The following is a 17,692-nucleotide window of genomic DNA, read 5'->3' as shown; positions in this document are numbered from 1 at the left end:
TATCAATCTTGGTATCATCACAGACAACTTTCCGGAAATCCATGCCTCACAACAATACAGTGCAGCAGCATTGAATGGTGAGGACAAAGCTCCATGTGGATGCCCTGCCCGTCAACTTCCGCCAGCTCCACCTAGTACATTACCATGCTCACCGACAGAAGAGAATCGTGTCAAACTTCAACAGTACCTCCTTGAGTTCTACAAAGCCAGCACCTTTAACACATGTGAACATCAAACACTTCGTCTGATGGACAGTCCGCCAATGAAACTTCTGGTAGATCCCAACGCTAAACCAGTTGCTTACCACACACCGGTACCAGTTCCAATCCACTGGCGAGATGCAGTCAAGGCAGGTCTTGACCAAGACGTACGACTTGGCGTCATTGAGCCTGTCCCTATTGGTGAGCCTGTCACTTGGTGCCATCGAAGGGTTGTGTGTGCAAAGAAAAGTGGACAGCCAAGACGCACTGTTGATCTGCAGGCCCTTAATGCTCATGCCACACGTGAAACACATCACACACCATCACCTTTTCATCAAGCACGATCAGTCCCCCATGGGAAGAAGAAAACAGTCTTCGATGCATGGAACGGCTATCACAGTGTACCCCTGTGTGAGGAAGACCGCCATCTTACCACATTCATCACTCCCTGGGGAAGATATCGCTACAAAACTGCACCTCAGGGCTACATTGCTTCAGGTGATGGATACACCCGACGCTATGATGAGATTGTTGCAGACATCCCTCACAAAACCAAATGTATTGACGATGCATTGCTATGGGCTGATGATCTCGAGGACAGTTTCTTTCAAGCGGTACACTGGCTAGACATTTGCGGTCGAAATGGCATAACACTGAATCCAGAAAAGTTTGTGTTTGGAGCTGATGTTGTGGAATTTGCAGGATTTGAAATTACACGCAACGATGTAAGACCCTGCCAGAGATACTTACAAGCCATCCTTAACTTCCCCACGCCAAAAGACATTACAGATGTGCGTTCCTGGTTTGGTCTAGTAAACCAGGTATCATATGCTTTCAGCATGGCCGAAAGAATGCTACCCTTTAGGGAACTTTTGAAACCTGGCACTCCATTCAACTGGAATGAACATCTCCAGAACGTCTTCGATGAGTCAAAACTACTGATCGCCAGCGAAATAGAAGAAGGTGTTCGTATCTTTGACCCCAAAAGACCCACATGTCTGGCGACCGACTGGTCAAAAGTGGGTATTGGATTCTGGCTCCTTCAAAAGCACTGCACATGCTCAAAGAAGGAACCCTTCTGTTGCCCATCTGGATGGAAGATCACACTTGTTGGCAGCAGATTCACTCATCCAGCAGAGTCTCGCTATGCGCCGGTTGAGGGTGAAGCTCTTGCCGTCGCAGATTCCCTTGACAAGGCCAGGTACTTTGTCCTAGGCTGCGCAGACCTCATCATTGCTGTTGACCATAAGCCTCTTCTCAAGATATTCACAGACCGATCGCTTGAGGACATCTCTAATACTCGTCTAAGAAACTTGAAAGAGAAAACGCTACGCTACAAGTTCCGTATGGTCCACATCCCAGGTGTCAAACATCGCGCCACTGACTGTCTATCACGTCATCCAATCAGTGATGCAGAAAAGCTGATGTTGCCAGATGATGAGACACATATCAATTCAACCTCTGTGTGTCCAGCTAGCCGCAGTACTCTCATGACTGGTTTGAGAATGCAGGAAGATCAGGAAGACTGATGAATGCGTCATTGCAGGTGTTGTTTCATCCCTCAATGCTCTCAACCTTCGATCAGTCACCTGGGACAGAGTTGGCACAGCCACAGCTAGCGATACAGACATGCTAGCATTGACCGACATCATCGAATCTGGTATCCCGGAACACCGTCACCAGCTGCCAGAATCGCTCAGAGACTACTTTCAGTACCGTGAAGGTCTATCTACAGTCGATGGCGTCATCCTATACAAAGACCGTATTGTCATACCACCATCACTGAGAGACGAAGTACTTGAGGCTTTGCACGCAGCTCACCAAGGTGTCACCTCCATGGTTGCTAGGGCAGAGACATCAGTATTTTGGCCAGGAATCACACCTGCCATTACGGCTCTTCGTACCAGTTGCCAACAATGCAACCGTAGTGCACCATCAAATCCTAGCGCACCACCAGTACCTCCATTAAGTCCAGAGTATCCATTCCAGTGCTTATGTGCTGACTATTTCAGCTACCAAGGGCATCATTTCCTTGTTGTAGTGGACCGTTATTCCAACTGGCCAATTGTAGAGCAGTCAGCTAACGGAGCCCAAGGACTGATCACATGTCTTAGACGTATCTTTGTGACATATGGAATACCTGATGAACTTGCCTCTGATGGTGGCCCTGAATTCACTGCTGTAGCCACACGTCAATTCCTGAGTGATTGGGGTGTACACCATCGCCTATCCTCCGTAGCCTTCCCACACAGCAACTGTAGGGCCGAAATTGGTGTAAAGACAGTGAAGCGTCTCCTTATGGATAACACAACTTCCACTGGTGACATAAACACAGATGCCTTCCAGCGTGCCATGCTTCAGTACAGAAACACACCAGACAGGGATACCAAACTCTCTCCAGCCATGTGCATATTTGGCCGCCCCATTCGAGACTTCATACCAATTCCACCTGGAAAGTATAAACCTCATGAAACTTGGTTAAGCACATCACTGGCCCGTGAAGAAGCCTTGCGAAACAGGCACATGCGGTGTGCAGAAAAACTGTCAGAGCACACTCAGAGATTACCACCTCTAGCTGTGGGAGACAATGTTCGCCTGCAAAACCAGATTGGACTCTATCCTCGCAAGTGGGACAAGACTGGCGTGGTAATTGAAGTTCGCCAATTTGACCAGTATGTGGTACGACTTGATGGCTCAAGACGGGTAACCCTTCGCAATAGGAAGTTCCTACGAAAGTATGTCCCCGTTCAACTACAACCACGACTGCTGTCCATTGATAGTGACCTAGCACTCAGGCTACCTGCAGCAACAACTGAAAATCCCACAGGACACTCCATCACACCAGCAGTGACCCCAACACATGCAACCAGATCTACGCCGGCTGCAACCAACACCGGGATCCCAACTCACTCTGCTCCTCACCCTACTGCGTCACCCAGTAAGGTAACGCCAAGCAGCAGTGAGACACCCAGCCGAGGTAACCTGCAGCAGAGTCGTCGTCAGCTAGCCTATACTGAGCCTCCGAGTCCTGACAGTCGACCAGTAGACGTTTCCGTGGACACAGGACCAAGTCGTGAGACACCAAACCGCACAACCCCGCCAACGGACCTGTTGTGCCTTCCAGTCAGACGATCAGGAAGAACTAGAACTGCCCCAGAGTGGCAGAAAGACTATGTCATGTGATTGTTGACAAAGACTCATATAGTTGACCACATCAAAGACATTTGCCTTTTCTTGTTGTTAAAAAGTTCTTTTTTTTTTCTCTTACTTTATAAGGGAGTAGACCTGGTGGGCTCCAATGTTCCCAGTACTTTTTGTTATCAGTCTTTGTTTCAACTTCAGTTAAAGTGTAATATTATTTCATATGAACATTTCATACCCAAAGACTTGGGGGGAGATACAGGATAGTATAGCATCATTTCTCTAATTATCATTTTATAGATATACTTATCATCATTGTTAATTTCAGATCTTGATCATTGTCGATGGAAATAAAGATCCTGAAGCAAATAGTTGATACTTATTTATCCATAGTGGTCGAAAGGGGCCAAGTGACATATGTATTGGGGGGGGGGGGGACGTACCCTTCCGTCGTTTTAGTATTATTAGTCTTTATCTATTTATTTATTGGTGTAATTTTCCTATATATCATAAAGCGCAGACGAGGAAACCGCGAACGTTCGTTATAGACAGCTCCCTCATCTTTGCCTTGTTTATAGTATTGTTTATTTATGTATTGACGTCAACAAGGTGTTATTGGACACTGCATTGTAATGTACTACCAATCCAAAGTACATTTGGACCCCAAATACAATTATAGGTTCTCGGCGTGCACATTACATGCAGTGTTTCTATATCTATTTATTTGTTGATGCAATTTTCCTCTTGTCATAAGTCATTATTAATTGGAATCTTTAAAATTACATATATCATGGATTGTTTTACGGTACAGTTTTAGAACCAAATTAATTAATAATAGTATATAAGTACGAGCCGGGCCCAGACGAGTGGCCATATGGACAACACCGGAGTGACCATCGTCCGAGACCCACCCGTCATTAGTACATAAAGTTGCCATTATTGATCTGAGTTTTTATTTATTTATTTATTTTAATTTTCCTATAGGGCCGGGATAATAGGGTTAGGTTCAGTTCGGGCCCAGACGAGTGGCCATATGGTGCACACCGAAGTGACCATCGTCCGAGTCCCGCCCGTCATTAGTACATAAGATTGCTATTATTAATTTGAATAAATGGAGCAGTATATAACTGACGGTATGTGTTGTTATTTCTATCTACCGCTAATAGTCCAACGGAATATTATATTTTATCTAAGTAGCCCGTGTCGCGCAAAAATTTAAACACGTGCAGTCGCACAACACGAGCGATTCCGCTTGGAGGCATCAACAGTGAGTCGCGATTAATGATAAGTGGGTTTTTGTAGGCCGCTATTACCCCTGCACTTAGTTCTAGTCTCTGTTCAGCGTGTTTAGGGCATATAAAGAAAAGATGTTCAAACGTGTTATGAATGTTGCACTGGGGGCAGAGGACAGTTTTGTAATAGTCGCCGTGCAATCTAGTCACCCTTAGGCGCATGCGCGAGTAAGCCCTGTCCTCCCTTTTAATGGGACTATAGATGTTAATCTTATGGCTAGGGTTGGTTAATATCGGTAAATTATGATCGGCGCAGTAAATTGACCATTTGTGATCCTGTTCATTATACCCTTTTTGGTTTATGATTGCAATTAGTTCGCGCGCGCTAGGCTTTAAATCAGAGGGTAGACCTTCATGGGAACCTATTCTGGCAAGTTGGTCAGCGTGTTCGTTACCCGGAATGCCTACGTGACTCGGGATCCATACGAATTGGAGAGTGATATTGTTGTTTGCTAGTTTTGTGATTCCCTTTAATGTTGCACATATAAGGTCGGGACGCGTTTTCGATGATCCTGCATTAAGTGCTTGTAAGGCGCTGAGAGAATCGGTTAATATCGCGTAGTTTGAGCGTTCGTGGGTTTCAAGTTCATTAAGCCACTTTATGGCGCTGTTTATTATAGCTAGTTCGCAAGCAAATATAAACAGTTCTTTATTGTATTTTACCTTGCACTGATGTATAATGACATTTTTGGGTTGATACACTACAAAAGCCGCGCCTGCTATTTCAAGTTCCTCATTTTTGCTACCGTCTGTGAAAATCTGGGTGTAATCCCCATATTTATCTGTTACATAGTTTTGAGCTATAGAGCCACTGTTTGGGTCGTGGTCGGATTTTTTAATTAATGTTGTTAGATGTAAGTCAATATTTGGTTTTGATAGATTTCTTAAGCTAAAGTATGTAGGTTCCTGAGTTTTAATGTCAATAGTCTCATAATATTTGCTTAGCTCGAGCACGTTCTGCGCGTAAGGGAGACCACTCTTCTTTTTCCTTTTTTGGTAGGCCGGGTCTTCAGTAACACTAAGGTTAATTGGGAGGTGTGGTCCCATAGATAGCGTGCGCGCGCGGTATTTTAGTTGGTTAATTTGCCTTTGTTGACCCAGTTCTATCATTCCACATTCAGCGTGCAGCAGAACGGTGCTTGTAGATTTACGTGTACCAGTTATAATTTTAAGTGCCGTATTTTGGATTACTTGTAATTTATTGAGTAATGTTTCACTGGCTGAATTGTACGCAATGCTTCCGTAGTTTATTTTTGCCCAGATAGTGGCTTTATAAATACGCATAAGGGCTTTTTTATCCGTACCCCAGTTGTTTCTTTGGATGCATTTTAGAAAGTTGAGGTCCTTTTGGCAGCGTACAACTAGTTTAAGGATGTGGTCTTTCCATGTTAAATATTTGTCAAATGTCATACCCAAAAAAGTAATGTTGTCAAGAAGCGGAAGAGGAGCACCACATAGAGTAAGTTGTGGGGGGTTAGGGGTTTTCTTAGATCGAGTTGCTTTACGTGCATTGGCCGCTACTTTTTGTGCACTGGCAGGGAATAAGATCGCTTGGGTTTTTGTGGGATTTATTTGGAAGCCATACGATGCGCTCCAGTGTTCTATTGCAGTTAGGGCTTTTTAGGCTCTTCAACGTTCGAAGAAATCGCGGGAAATCATTAGAGGTGCGCTACCTTAAACACCTTTACAGCATCTGTACACACCAACTGCATGCCCATATTTGGAAATTTGAATGAATTATGGAACTTGTATATACCCCAGGGGTGAAAATAAACTGGACAAAAGCCGAGCGTGGGGGTGGTTTTGAAAAAATCGGTATATTTGTTTAAAAAAGCATGGAAAGCCTACCTACAAATTTGCATGTAGTTCAGTGAAATGATGCTGATTAAGAAAATAATTAATTAGATTATATTTGGATATGTGCCCATTAGAGGTGCGCTACCTTAAATTGAAACCATGTCAATTTAATAAAAACACAGTTCATATTTATATTCTTGAACAAGAGTAATTGTTCAACAAAAATGTTAGTTGTATATTGAGTGAAATGTCAACGTGGGAAGATTGTGAAAACATGGGCACTGGTCGTCCTTCTATTATGGCAATGCATTTGGGTATGGTAAGTCTTTGTAATGTCTGCTAAGGCAATACTCGAAAACTTGTCCCTTGTGTTTACTATATTAGAAACTTAATTAGTTTACAACTTAAATGGTTATTATTTTCGAATAATACGCGACACAAATGCAATATGTTATTGTTCAAAACTAGGACCATACTTTAGTCTACCGTGTTCTATTTTCTTTGCATAATTTTCAAAATTATAACACAAAACTTCTTCTTCTACACAAAGGCTAATCTTTATATACAGTGAGGTAAATCTGTGTCTTTGCATATTAATAGCATGTACATATACATATTTCTGTATACAACTGCATCTTCATTCACTGGGGAAAACATCCTTTATTGGTTAAAAAAGATCGATACACGAAAACACAATTATTGCTGCAGTATACTTGCCAAAATAATGAATTATACGTAAAATTTGAGCATCAGAATAATGATGTTGTTTTTTATTAACTTTGTATGTAACCAAATTAAAAACTAAAAATCAAGCTCGTCAATAATGCTTGATTTGCAGGTAACAATGAGTTCACAGCTCATTAAAAAATATAACAGTCGTTAAATATTGCTATCTTTGTCACTGTAGCATCTTACCGCATAGATCGAACATGCATGCGTGATATGCTATTTTTGATACGTGCACACTATTGTTTAATCAAGGGTCCTTTAAAAGTCTAATAAAGTAAAACATATATTGTATACCCCGAATGTTTTTGGAAGTTAGCCTAAAGATGAACGGTGCTTTTCATTATCTATACGGTGAAGTTCGCCTGTATGTATACGGTGCTTTGCATTATCTCTACAGTGAAATTAGCCTGTATGAATACGGTGCTTTGCATTAAATATGCGGTGAATTGTGTATGTATGTATACGGTGCTTTGCATTACCTACACGAGGAAGTTAGCCTGTATGAAAACGGTGCTTTGCATTAAATACGCGGTGAATTGTGTCTGTATGTATACGGTGCTTTGCATTACCTATACGAGGAGGAAGTTAGCCTGTAGGTATGCGGTACTATAAATGACCATATTATGTCGCACCTTATTAATTAATGCATCATATCATATCGTACCCTATTAATTAATGCATCATATCATTCCGTACCGTATTGATAAAAGCACCATATAATGTCGAACCGTGTTCATAAATGCACCATATGATATCGTACCGTATTGATTAATGCAACATATAATGTCGTACCGTATTGATTAATGCACCATATCATGCCGTTAGTGTTCATAAATGCACTATACCATTCGTACATTTTTGATTAATGCATCATATAACGCCGTACCGTATTGATTAATGCGTCATATGTCTTACCATATCAATTAATGTACCATATCTGTCGTAAAATATTGATTAACGCATCATCAAATCATGTCGTACCGTATTGATAAATGCATCATATAATGTCATACCGTATTGATAACTACACCATAGCATGTCGTACCGTATTAATAAATGCATCATATTATGTCGCTTCGTATTGATTAATGGATAATACCATGTCATACCATATTGATTAATGCATCATATCATGTCGGTCCGTATAAATTAATTCATCATATCATGTCGTACCGTATTGATTAATGCATCATATTATGTCGCACCGTATAAATTAATTCATCATATCATGTCGTACTGAATTGAATAACGCATCATATTATGTCATACCGTATTGATAAATGCATCATATCATGTCATATCGTATTGATTAATGCATCATATCATGTCGTATCGTATTGATTATTGCACCATATCATGTCATATCGTATTGATTAATGCATCATATCATGTCGTACCATTTTGATTAATGCACCATACAATGTCGTATCGTATGGATTAATTCACCATATAATGTCGTATCGTGTTCATAAATGCACCAAATCATGTCGTACCGTATTGATAAATGAACCCTGCGACTGTGCGTGTTTGTGTGTATTTGTGTGTTCGAGCGTGCGTGTGCGCGTGTGTGCGTGTGTATTTTTGTTTTCTCACTGTTTTGTTGTGTGTGTTGTTTCATGTCTCGTTGAATTGATTTGTGTTCTATACCATGTCTCGATGTGTTCATTTTTGTGCTGTAACTGTGTCAATATATTGATTTTTGTGCTATTGCATGTTTCAATCAATTAATAAGTGTGCTTTAGCATGACCTGTATTGTTTTGTTTGCTCAACATGCCACGAATTGATTTGTATGCAATACCATCATTGCATTAATGTGTGTTCTTAACCATGTCACTATGTAAGGACATGTGTGTAATTTGTGCAATATAGTGTCATGTATTGATTCGTGTGCTAAAACATGTCTCAATCTATTGATTTGTAACGAAGGGTTGATTTATGAGCCATCCCCCTTCGTATTACATAGATTTGTGTATCATACCATATCCTTGTGTATGTATGTGTCTGCAATTCATTGTTGTACTACACCGAAGTGTTAATCATATCATATGAGTCGCGTTCTGAGAAAACTGGCATAATGCGTGTGCGTATAGTTTCGTACCAGATTAGCCTGTGCAGTCCGCACAGGCTAATCAATGACGAAACTTTCCGCCTAAATTGGATTTTTGCTAAGTAGAGACTTTATTTTAACGAAAAATGTCATAAAAGCGGAAAGTGTCGTCCCTGATTAGCCTGTGCGGAATGCACAGGCTAATCTGGGACGCCACTTTACGCACATGCATTAGGTCCAGATTTCTCAAAATGCGACTCGTATTTAAACGTCGATATATTTATGTCGTATCGTATTGACACTGAAGTTTTGTGAGTGTCGAAACGTTTCGAACCACATTTATTTGAATCTTATACCACTTCATATCGCATCAACGTACAGCCACGCGTTGGTGTTTTTTTTCAAAGCACATATGCAAACCACACGTATTGTCGATATTGAAAGAATTTATTGGAAATAAATGTCTGGCGATATCAGTAGTCCCACAACTGGTGATAATGATGGTGATGATGATGATGATGATGATGATGATGATGATGATGATGATGATGATGATGATGACGATGATGATGATGATGACGATGATGATGATGATGATGATGATGATGATGATGATGATGATGATGATGATGATGGTGTTGGTGGTGATGGTGGTGCTGGTGGTTATGGTGGTGGTTATGGTGGTGGTGGTGGTGATAATGATGATGATGATGATGATGATGATGATGATGATGATGATGATGATGATGATGATGATGATTATTGTTATTATTATTATTATCTTTTCCATCTTACGTGTAAACGAAAAAAAGGTAACTGTGAATGCTTTACTGTTGTTACATGCTGAAATCGTTATTTGGCACCGTTACAGTTTGTGATTCGTTAGTACCAGATAAAAGGCGTGGCTACCTTCCAGCAATTCGCTGCTGCACGCTTGCAAAGCTCTACGTCACGCCCCCTCTTGTTGAGTAGCACTGTTTGCTATACATATTTCATGCTTATGAGCAGAAGATAAAACTATTATATGCAAGCGTACGGTGCACGTGTTTATTAAGCAGTGTTCCGTTCCGCGTTGCGTTTCAAAACAACCTTTCACTTAATTGACAACACTCGTTTTTCACGGTTCCAACGTAGCAAAAAATGGATTTTACGACAGCGCGATATGCATTAAGCGAACCGAATTTGAAATTCGCGTCGACGGGAAATTATTTGCCATCCGATTCAGGTTATGAAAATACTCATTCTAGTATTTTTGTTTCTAATTCAAATCTTACCTATCCCAAATATGGCGTCAACGCGCCAACTAACATTAACGTAAATCTCTCGAGACGTTACCAGGAATATGCTCACGACTTAAACCCGAACGACGAAACGGACCTTGAAAAAGTCGCTAAGGGCGATAGTGACCCGAACGAATGTCAAGATGTTAAACATAAACCGGAGTTGACTAGAGGGATGTTGGCGCCTAAGGGAACTGTGGGTGATGGTGGAGATCGACGAAAAGAACATATATGCGAAGTAGTTGAAGATACTAATTACATTGTGAAACTGGAGAAAATGTCACCAGAATCAGGACTTAAAGAAACGCCAAAGTCCGCCAACTCTCCTGATAAAAAGAAAGGTAATATTAACTTATTAAAATATTAAGAAATTATAAACGATTTTGAGTTGTTTAAGCGCATCGCACCAAACATAGATTTAAAAATAAACAAAACGTTCATAGATCCCAACGCCGAAAAACAATTGGTTGTTCATAGACAGATCGATACTGTGATTCTATGCAATGTGAATGATTATAAGCAATGCAAACTACATACTTCTGTTGTGAAGTTACTATACAGAGATGTAGATATGTAATTTATTTTAACCAAGGAAACAGGTCATAATTATTTTATTAAAATAACATCGACGTATGTATAGGGAAATATTAATTTGTTATTACAACACAGACTGTCAAAAGTGGTGCGTGTTATGACGCGTTTATTACAGTAAAGCCAAACTTCACAGACTAGAAGTCTCCGTTATTGTATGATATTATAGAGCTTTTACCGGTATTTAACATATAGAAGTTAAGGTCCCTAATATTAACAAAAGAATATTAGCGGTGCTCTGCGAAAAGGGGCTTGAATGCATGTGCGTAAAGTGTCGTCCCTGATTAGCCTGTGCAGTCCGCACAGGCTAATCAGGGACAACACTTTCCGCCAAGACTGGATGTTCGTTTAAAAGAAACTTTCTTTCAACGAAAAATTCCGTAAAAGCGGAAAGTTTTGTCCCTGATTAGCCAATGTAGCCTGCACAGGCTAACCTGGGACGACATTTTACACAAATGCAGTAATCACAAGCGATGATCATTCCTAATAGATAGACGCTGTGCATAGGGATAGAATCATAAGCGTTTATTAAAAAAAGTAAAATTATTAAAATTTATTATCATTGCTTATCAGTATGAATTCTAGGATATTCCATTGAAATATATGCAAATATTTTTTTCCAAATGATTTGATATTAGATTCACTTGCTTGTATTTATGAACAAATTAATTCACTCTCTGTATGCAGTTAAGATAACAAATATATAGATTTGCCTTATTCGTTTTTACTCGCTAAATTAACTCGTGCGAATAAAGAAAACATGTAATCTTGAAGATTTCTGACATATCTATATTATATTAAAGAGAGAAATAAGTCGTGTAACGTAAAAATGCGAAGAACAAGTTTAGCCTTCCTACCCCTTTTTTGATATTTTATTAGAAACAAAGAACATTGTGTTCGCCTCATCAAACTACAACATTATTATTATAACTATTATTATTATTGTTATTATTGTTATTATTATTATTATTATTATTATTATTATTATTATTATTATTATTATTGTTATTATTATTATTATTATTATTATTATTATTATTATTATTATTATTATTATTATCGTCGGGATTATTATTAGTTAAGCTTTCGGAATTCTGACTAAAATGCGTAAAACATGCGCGGCTGAAATAAATCAACAAACAAACAGTAAATAATAAAAATAAAATAATAATAATAATAATAAACACATAGTATTATATTAATTTTCAGTTTAATTGTGTATTTTCAGAGGCGAAGAACAAAGACCAGGACCCGAACATCAAGCCGCCGTACTCCTATGTGGCGCTCATAGCAATGGCGATCAAGGAGTCCGGGGAGAAGCGTCTGACGCTCAGCGCCATTTACCAATTTATCACCGGCAAGTTCCCCTACTACGAGAAAAACAAGAAGGGCTGGCAGAACAGCATCCGCCACAACCTCAGCCTAAACGAGTGTTTCGTCAAGGTTCCGCGAGAGGGCGGTGGAGAGCGGAAGGGGAATTACTGGACGCTCGATCCCGCGTTCGAAGATATGTTCGAAAAGGGGAACTATCGACGCCGGCGGCGAATGAAGCGCCCCTACAGGCCGGCAATTGCGCTATCAAAGTCATTTTTCGGGGACCCTTCACACTGCGCGTTTGGACAATTTCCTTTCGCGAGAAACTATTTTTCTCCGCCGCCTTACTCACAGTATTCGTACGCGTCCTGGTCACTTCCTGGCCACAGTCCCCCGGGCGGCCCCACGGCGGGGACCAATATGGGATACGCGTCCTGTGGGCAGGGGCGGGGCTTGTCACCAGGCAGCGCCTCTCTGGGACCGTGTGGGTACGGATCTTTGCAAAACGGTAGGTAATTATTATTATTATTATTATTATTATTATTATTATTATTATTATTATTATTATTATTATTATCATAATTATAAGTATTATTATTTATTATTATTATTATTATTATTATAACCATTATTTTGTTTATTTTTTTTATTATTATTTTTTTATTTTTTATTTTTTTATTATAATTTTTATTATTAAGGAGGCACTTGTTGAAGATTCTTGTCTCCAACATGTTTTTTTCCAATATAATCGTTTGCGAACCTTTCAGCTTTGTAAACGTTAGGATAAAGATTCCTTCATACCAAGAGTTTTGCAAACAAGAAACATTACATGAACAGGTTTTAAACATCGTTTTATGTTCATTCGTAAACATAGTATCGCCAAACAAAGCTGACACTATAATACTAAAACACACAAAATTACTAAATGCTTTTAGATGTAGAAAAAACTTGCATCATGCTGATAAATATCTCCTATTTGGTGTACGCAAAGGTCAACAAATATTTTATTTGAAGTAATAACAAAGTATTGGATGAAACAGCGCATCAGACAATTACAACACAAACTATACTGTAATTTAAAGGCACGTGTCATTATTCATAATTAAAATACTGTTTGGTTCAATATTATATTTTCATCAAGAATATTACAAAAAAAACATGTTTAATAGATAATATATATCAGTATTATTTATTCAATCATATACAATGCATAATGTTTCTTATTTCAAAACATTTAAGGATATTTTACATCTAAATATGTGTAATTTGTATCTGTATGATAATGTACACAATTTAAATAGCCTTATTGTTGAATTTCATCGAGAATAATACACTGATATGCAACTTTAACACTTTGCATGCTGGGAAATTTGTTGTCTGCTAAAATGTCGTCTGCAGAATTTCTAAGATTAGCATTTTCTTCGATTTTTTTCAAAGAATACTATCAGAATAGCAAACCGTTTGGATCCTGATGAGACGCCACGTTTTGTGGCGTCTCATCTGGATCCAAACTGTTTGCAAAGGCCTTTACAATTCGGTCCCCGCACTGAAAGGGTTAACAAATCAAAAAAAAAATAATTAAATGATAATAAATAATCAAGATATTATTAAACTAACACTATATCCCAGCTGGTTTTATTTTCCAGGATTCCAGCTGGGCGCCAACTCCTCAGGTAGCCACTACCCGCAGATACCCGACTACCCCTCCTTGCCGGCGCCAACGTCGTCCCTGTCGTTCTCCTGTCGACAACAACCGGAGGCTTTCAACCCCGTCCACTATGCTTACTGGTCAGACAGATAAGACGACCGGTCTTTGGTGAGGGCCGCGAAGGGTGGTTTAAGTTGACGGCAGTTGTTGTGAAGAGGGCGAATGTTGAAAGCGTCGGGCCCTCGAGCTCAGCGCGTTATTGCGTTACTGGCCGCCCCGTTTTCACCAATGACTTATTTATAACAATACACCTCGAGTGATTCTTGGACTGACGGCTATGAATAAATGAATATATTGCAAAAGTTATTTTCGAACAATATGTACATGTTGCCTTCCATGTTGAATATCACAAGGCTATCACTCTTAATACATCATTTTGAACAGTGTGTCATAAACATTAAATACATCGATAGCTTGTTTAAATGTGTTTGCAAGTTATTCGATGTGCGTATGTCGATTCCTTATATAATCATTTCAAGACTTTCAATGGGTCGCGGGCACTAGCGACATTTTGGAAGATTTAACTCCGTCCGGACTTTGGAGTGTGTCTCAGAAAGGACGTGAGGGTGACTGTGCACGCTCACATGACTTACGAAGTGCAATACATCGTGTAGTTTGCTGATATATCGCTTACAACGACGATTTTATAAAGGATATTTGTTGGATTCGGTGGATTATCGATTTTAATTCACGAGTGATCGTAGAAAAAATATATTTTCACTCGTGGCTGCGTCAAAAAATGACGTAATTTCACATTAAACAGTGAAAATTATCAATAATTTTCACTGATAATTTTCACTGTTTGAAACAGTGAAATTATCAGTTTTAATTCACTGATATTTCTCTATAAACCACCGGAAAGCATAAAATAAAAAGGAACCTTCTTTTCGGTTTTGGAAAGTTTTGAAGTTTGTCGTGAAATGCTTTAAATTTATAAATGAAAACATCGGAACTAAAGAGTTCAACTATAGATCAAAATTAAAGAAAGCAAAACGTTATCAACACCTGGGCTCGAACCAGTGACCCTTTGAGTAAAAGTTTAGAGCTAAATGCACTCGACAATACGTGCTGACATAACAATTAATGAATGCTATATCTTATATCGGCAATCCTCATAATGTCACAAAATATAACGAAAACACCAGAACTATATAAATTATACAATCGTTTCGCGTTTGTAACGCTTTATAACGCTTTATAACTTTCAGATTTTCAATCGTAAAAGATCAATAGTGTGAATAATTTAAGCAACGTAATGTTCAGTTTTACTGTTTCTTTGCAAAAACATAACTATAAGGAAAATTTGCAAATCTGAACTATTTTGTTAAATTTTGTTAATTTATCAAAACGTCGAAAGGTCTCTTTAAGGGTGTGCAGTTTTCTTGTCCTTGAAGTATTTTGGACAGAAATGTTTTTCCCTGCAGATTTGTTTCTTTAAATGATGCCCATGGATGCTGTTGTTGTAATTGATTTTAGTACACTTGTTGATGATGTTTTAACAAGGGAGATGTTGTTTACGATGATTTATTAATATTATTATTATTTTACTTTTGTTTATTGGTATGTGTTTAGTAATTGTTTGCGTGTTTGTTTTGACGGCATACACTTAATAATAGTGTCAATTGTCAAAACTTAAAAGTAACAAATATGTTAAAAAGGAAGTGTCTTCTAAGCGATCATTTTCTTTTAATTACTCCTCCCCATCCCCCCAAATTCTAACTTCAGTTTTGGTAATGCTACGTCTTTCACCATATATATTAACAACATCAACGACTCTGTAATACTGTAACGCCCGGTACATCAAAAAGTCGGTAATACTGTAACGCCCGGTACATCAACAACTCGGTAATACTGTAACGCCCGGTACATCAACAACTCGGTAATACTGTAACGCCGGTACATCAACAACTCGGTTATACTGTAACGCCCGGTACATCAACAAGTCGGTAATACTGTAACGCCCGGTACATCGACAGGTCGGTAATACTGTAACGCTTGGTACATCAACAACTCGGTAATACTGTAACACCCGGTACATCAACAACTCGGTAATACTGTAACGCCCGGTAAATCAACAACTCGGTAATATTGTAACGCCCGGTACATCAACAAGTCGGAAATACTGTAACGCCCGGTATATCAACGACTCGGTAATACTGTACCGCCCGGTATATCAACAACTCGGTAATACTGCAACGCCCGGTATATCAACAACTCGGTAATACTGTAACGCCTGGCACATCAACAAGTCGGTAATACTGTAATACCCGGTACATCAACAACTCGGTAATACTGTAACGCCCGGTACAGAGCCGTACACCAACGACTCGGTAGTACTGTAACGCCCGGTATATCAACAACTCGGTAATACTGTAACGCCCGGTACAGCCCCGTACACCAACGACTCGGTAGTACTGTAACGCCCGGTATATCAACAACTCGGTAATACTGTAACGCCCGGTACAGCCCCGTACACCAACGACTCGGTAGTACTGTAAGGCCCGGTATATCAACAACTCGGTAATACTGTAACGCCCGGTACAGCCCCGTACACCAACGACTCGGTAGTACTGTAACGCCCGGTATATCAACAACTCGGTAATACTGTAACGCCCGGTACAGCCCCGTACACCAACGACTCGGTAGTACTGTAACGCCCGGTATATCAACGACTCGGTAGTACTGTAACGCCCGGTACACCAACGACTCGGTAGTACTGTAACGCCCGGTATATCAACAACTCGGTAATACTGTAACGCCCGGTATATCAACAACTCGGTAATACTGTAACGCCCGGTATATCAACAACTCGGTAATACTGTAACGCCCGGTATATCAACAACTCGGTAATACTGTAACGCCCGGTATATCAACAACTCGGTAATACTGTAACGCTCAGTACGATGATGTTGACATTTGTGTCTTTTATTGATGTCATATTTTGGCTCCACACTTCCTGAATGTCAATAAAACCATATGTGGCCATTGAAATTCATGTGAAATATAACAGTATTACATTCTACTATTATTCAACGGTAAACAGTTGAATATATGTATATAAAATATTATGTGCAATTTATGAAATGGATTTTGTTTACATTGCAATAAATCTGTATTGCAGTAGCTTTGGTTCGTGTGTTTTGTATATATATCAATTAAAAGTAAATATTTACTTAACTAAATATAATTATTGTCAGAACAAGTACAAATATTTAGCAAAAACAACAAAAACAAAACAAACACATAATACCATTTTGTTGCCTTTGTTGATTAATTATTCAGTATGAAACGTTCACATTATTTTTGAAAAAAATATTCTGTTTCATAAAATGATGTTATATACCCCCCCCCCCCCCCACACACACATACACACGGTCTGGAAAAAGCTTTCCAACAAGTGCGTGGCCAGGCTTAATAAAAAAGCTGTGTCGGACCGTATTTGGTACAAAAACGAATATGGTACATTTGTACATTTCTTAATAAATGAAATAGTCTGCCGATGTGTAAACTTTTTTTCAAACTCAAATACATTGTATTAACCTAATATTGGAAGTGACAAAAGTATCATCATCATCATCATCATCATCATCAT

General features: G+C 39.2%; 1 protein-coding gene across 1 annotated transcript; it reads left to right on the top strand.

Moving 5' to 3' along the window:
• Positions 1-10,223: 10,223 nt before the first annotated feature.
• On the top strand, positions 10,224-17,223 carry LOC127831730 (forkhead box protein L2-like). Its single transcript, XM_052356767.1, has 3 exons — positions 10,224-10,828; positions 12,307-12,900; positions 14,039-17,223. The coding sequence occupies exons 1-3, from the start codon at positions 10,348-10,350 to the stop codon at positions 14,191-14,193; spliced, it is 1,230 nt and encodes a 409-aa protein (XP_052212727.1). The 5' UTR covers positions 10,224-10,347; the 3' UTR covers positions 14,194-17,223.
• Positions 17,224-17,692: the final 469 nt, after the last annotated feature.

The sequence above is a fragment of the Dreissena polymorpha genome, chromosome 5 (assembly GCF_020536995.1).
Source record: "Dreissena polymorpha isolate Duluth1 chromosome 5, UMN_Dpol_1.0, whole genome shotgun sequence".
Lineage (NCBI taxonomy): Eukaryota > Metazoa > Mollusca > Bivalvia > Myida > Dreissenidae > Dreissena > Dreissena polymorpha.
Note: the sequence above shows the minus strand (reverse complement) of the source record. Positions and strands in the feature narration are given on the sequence as shown.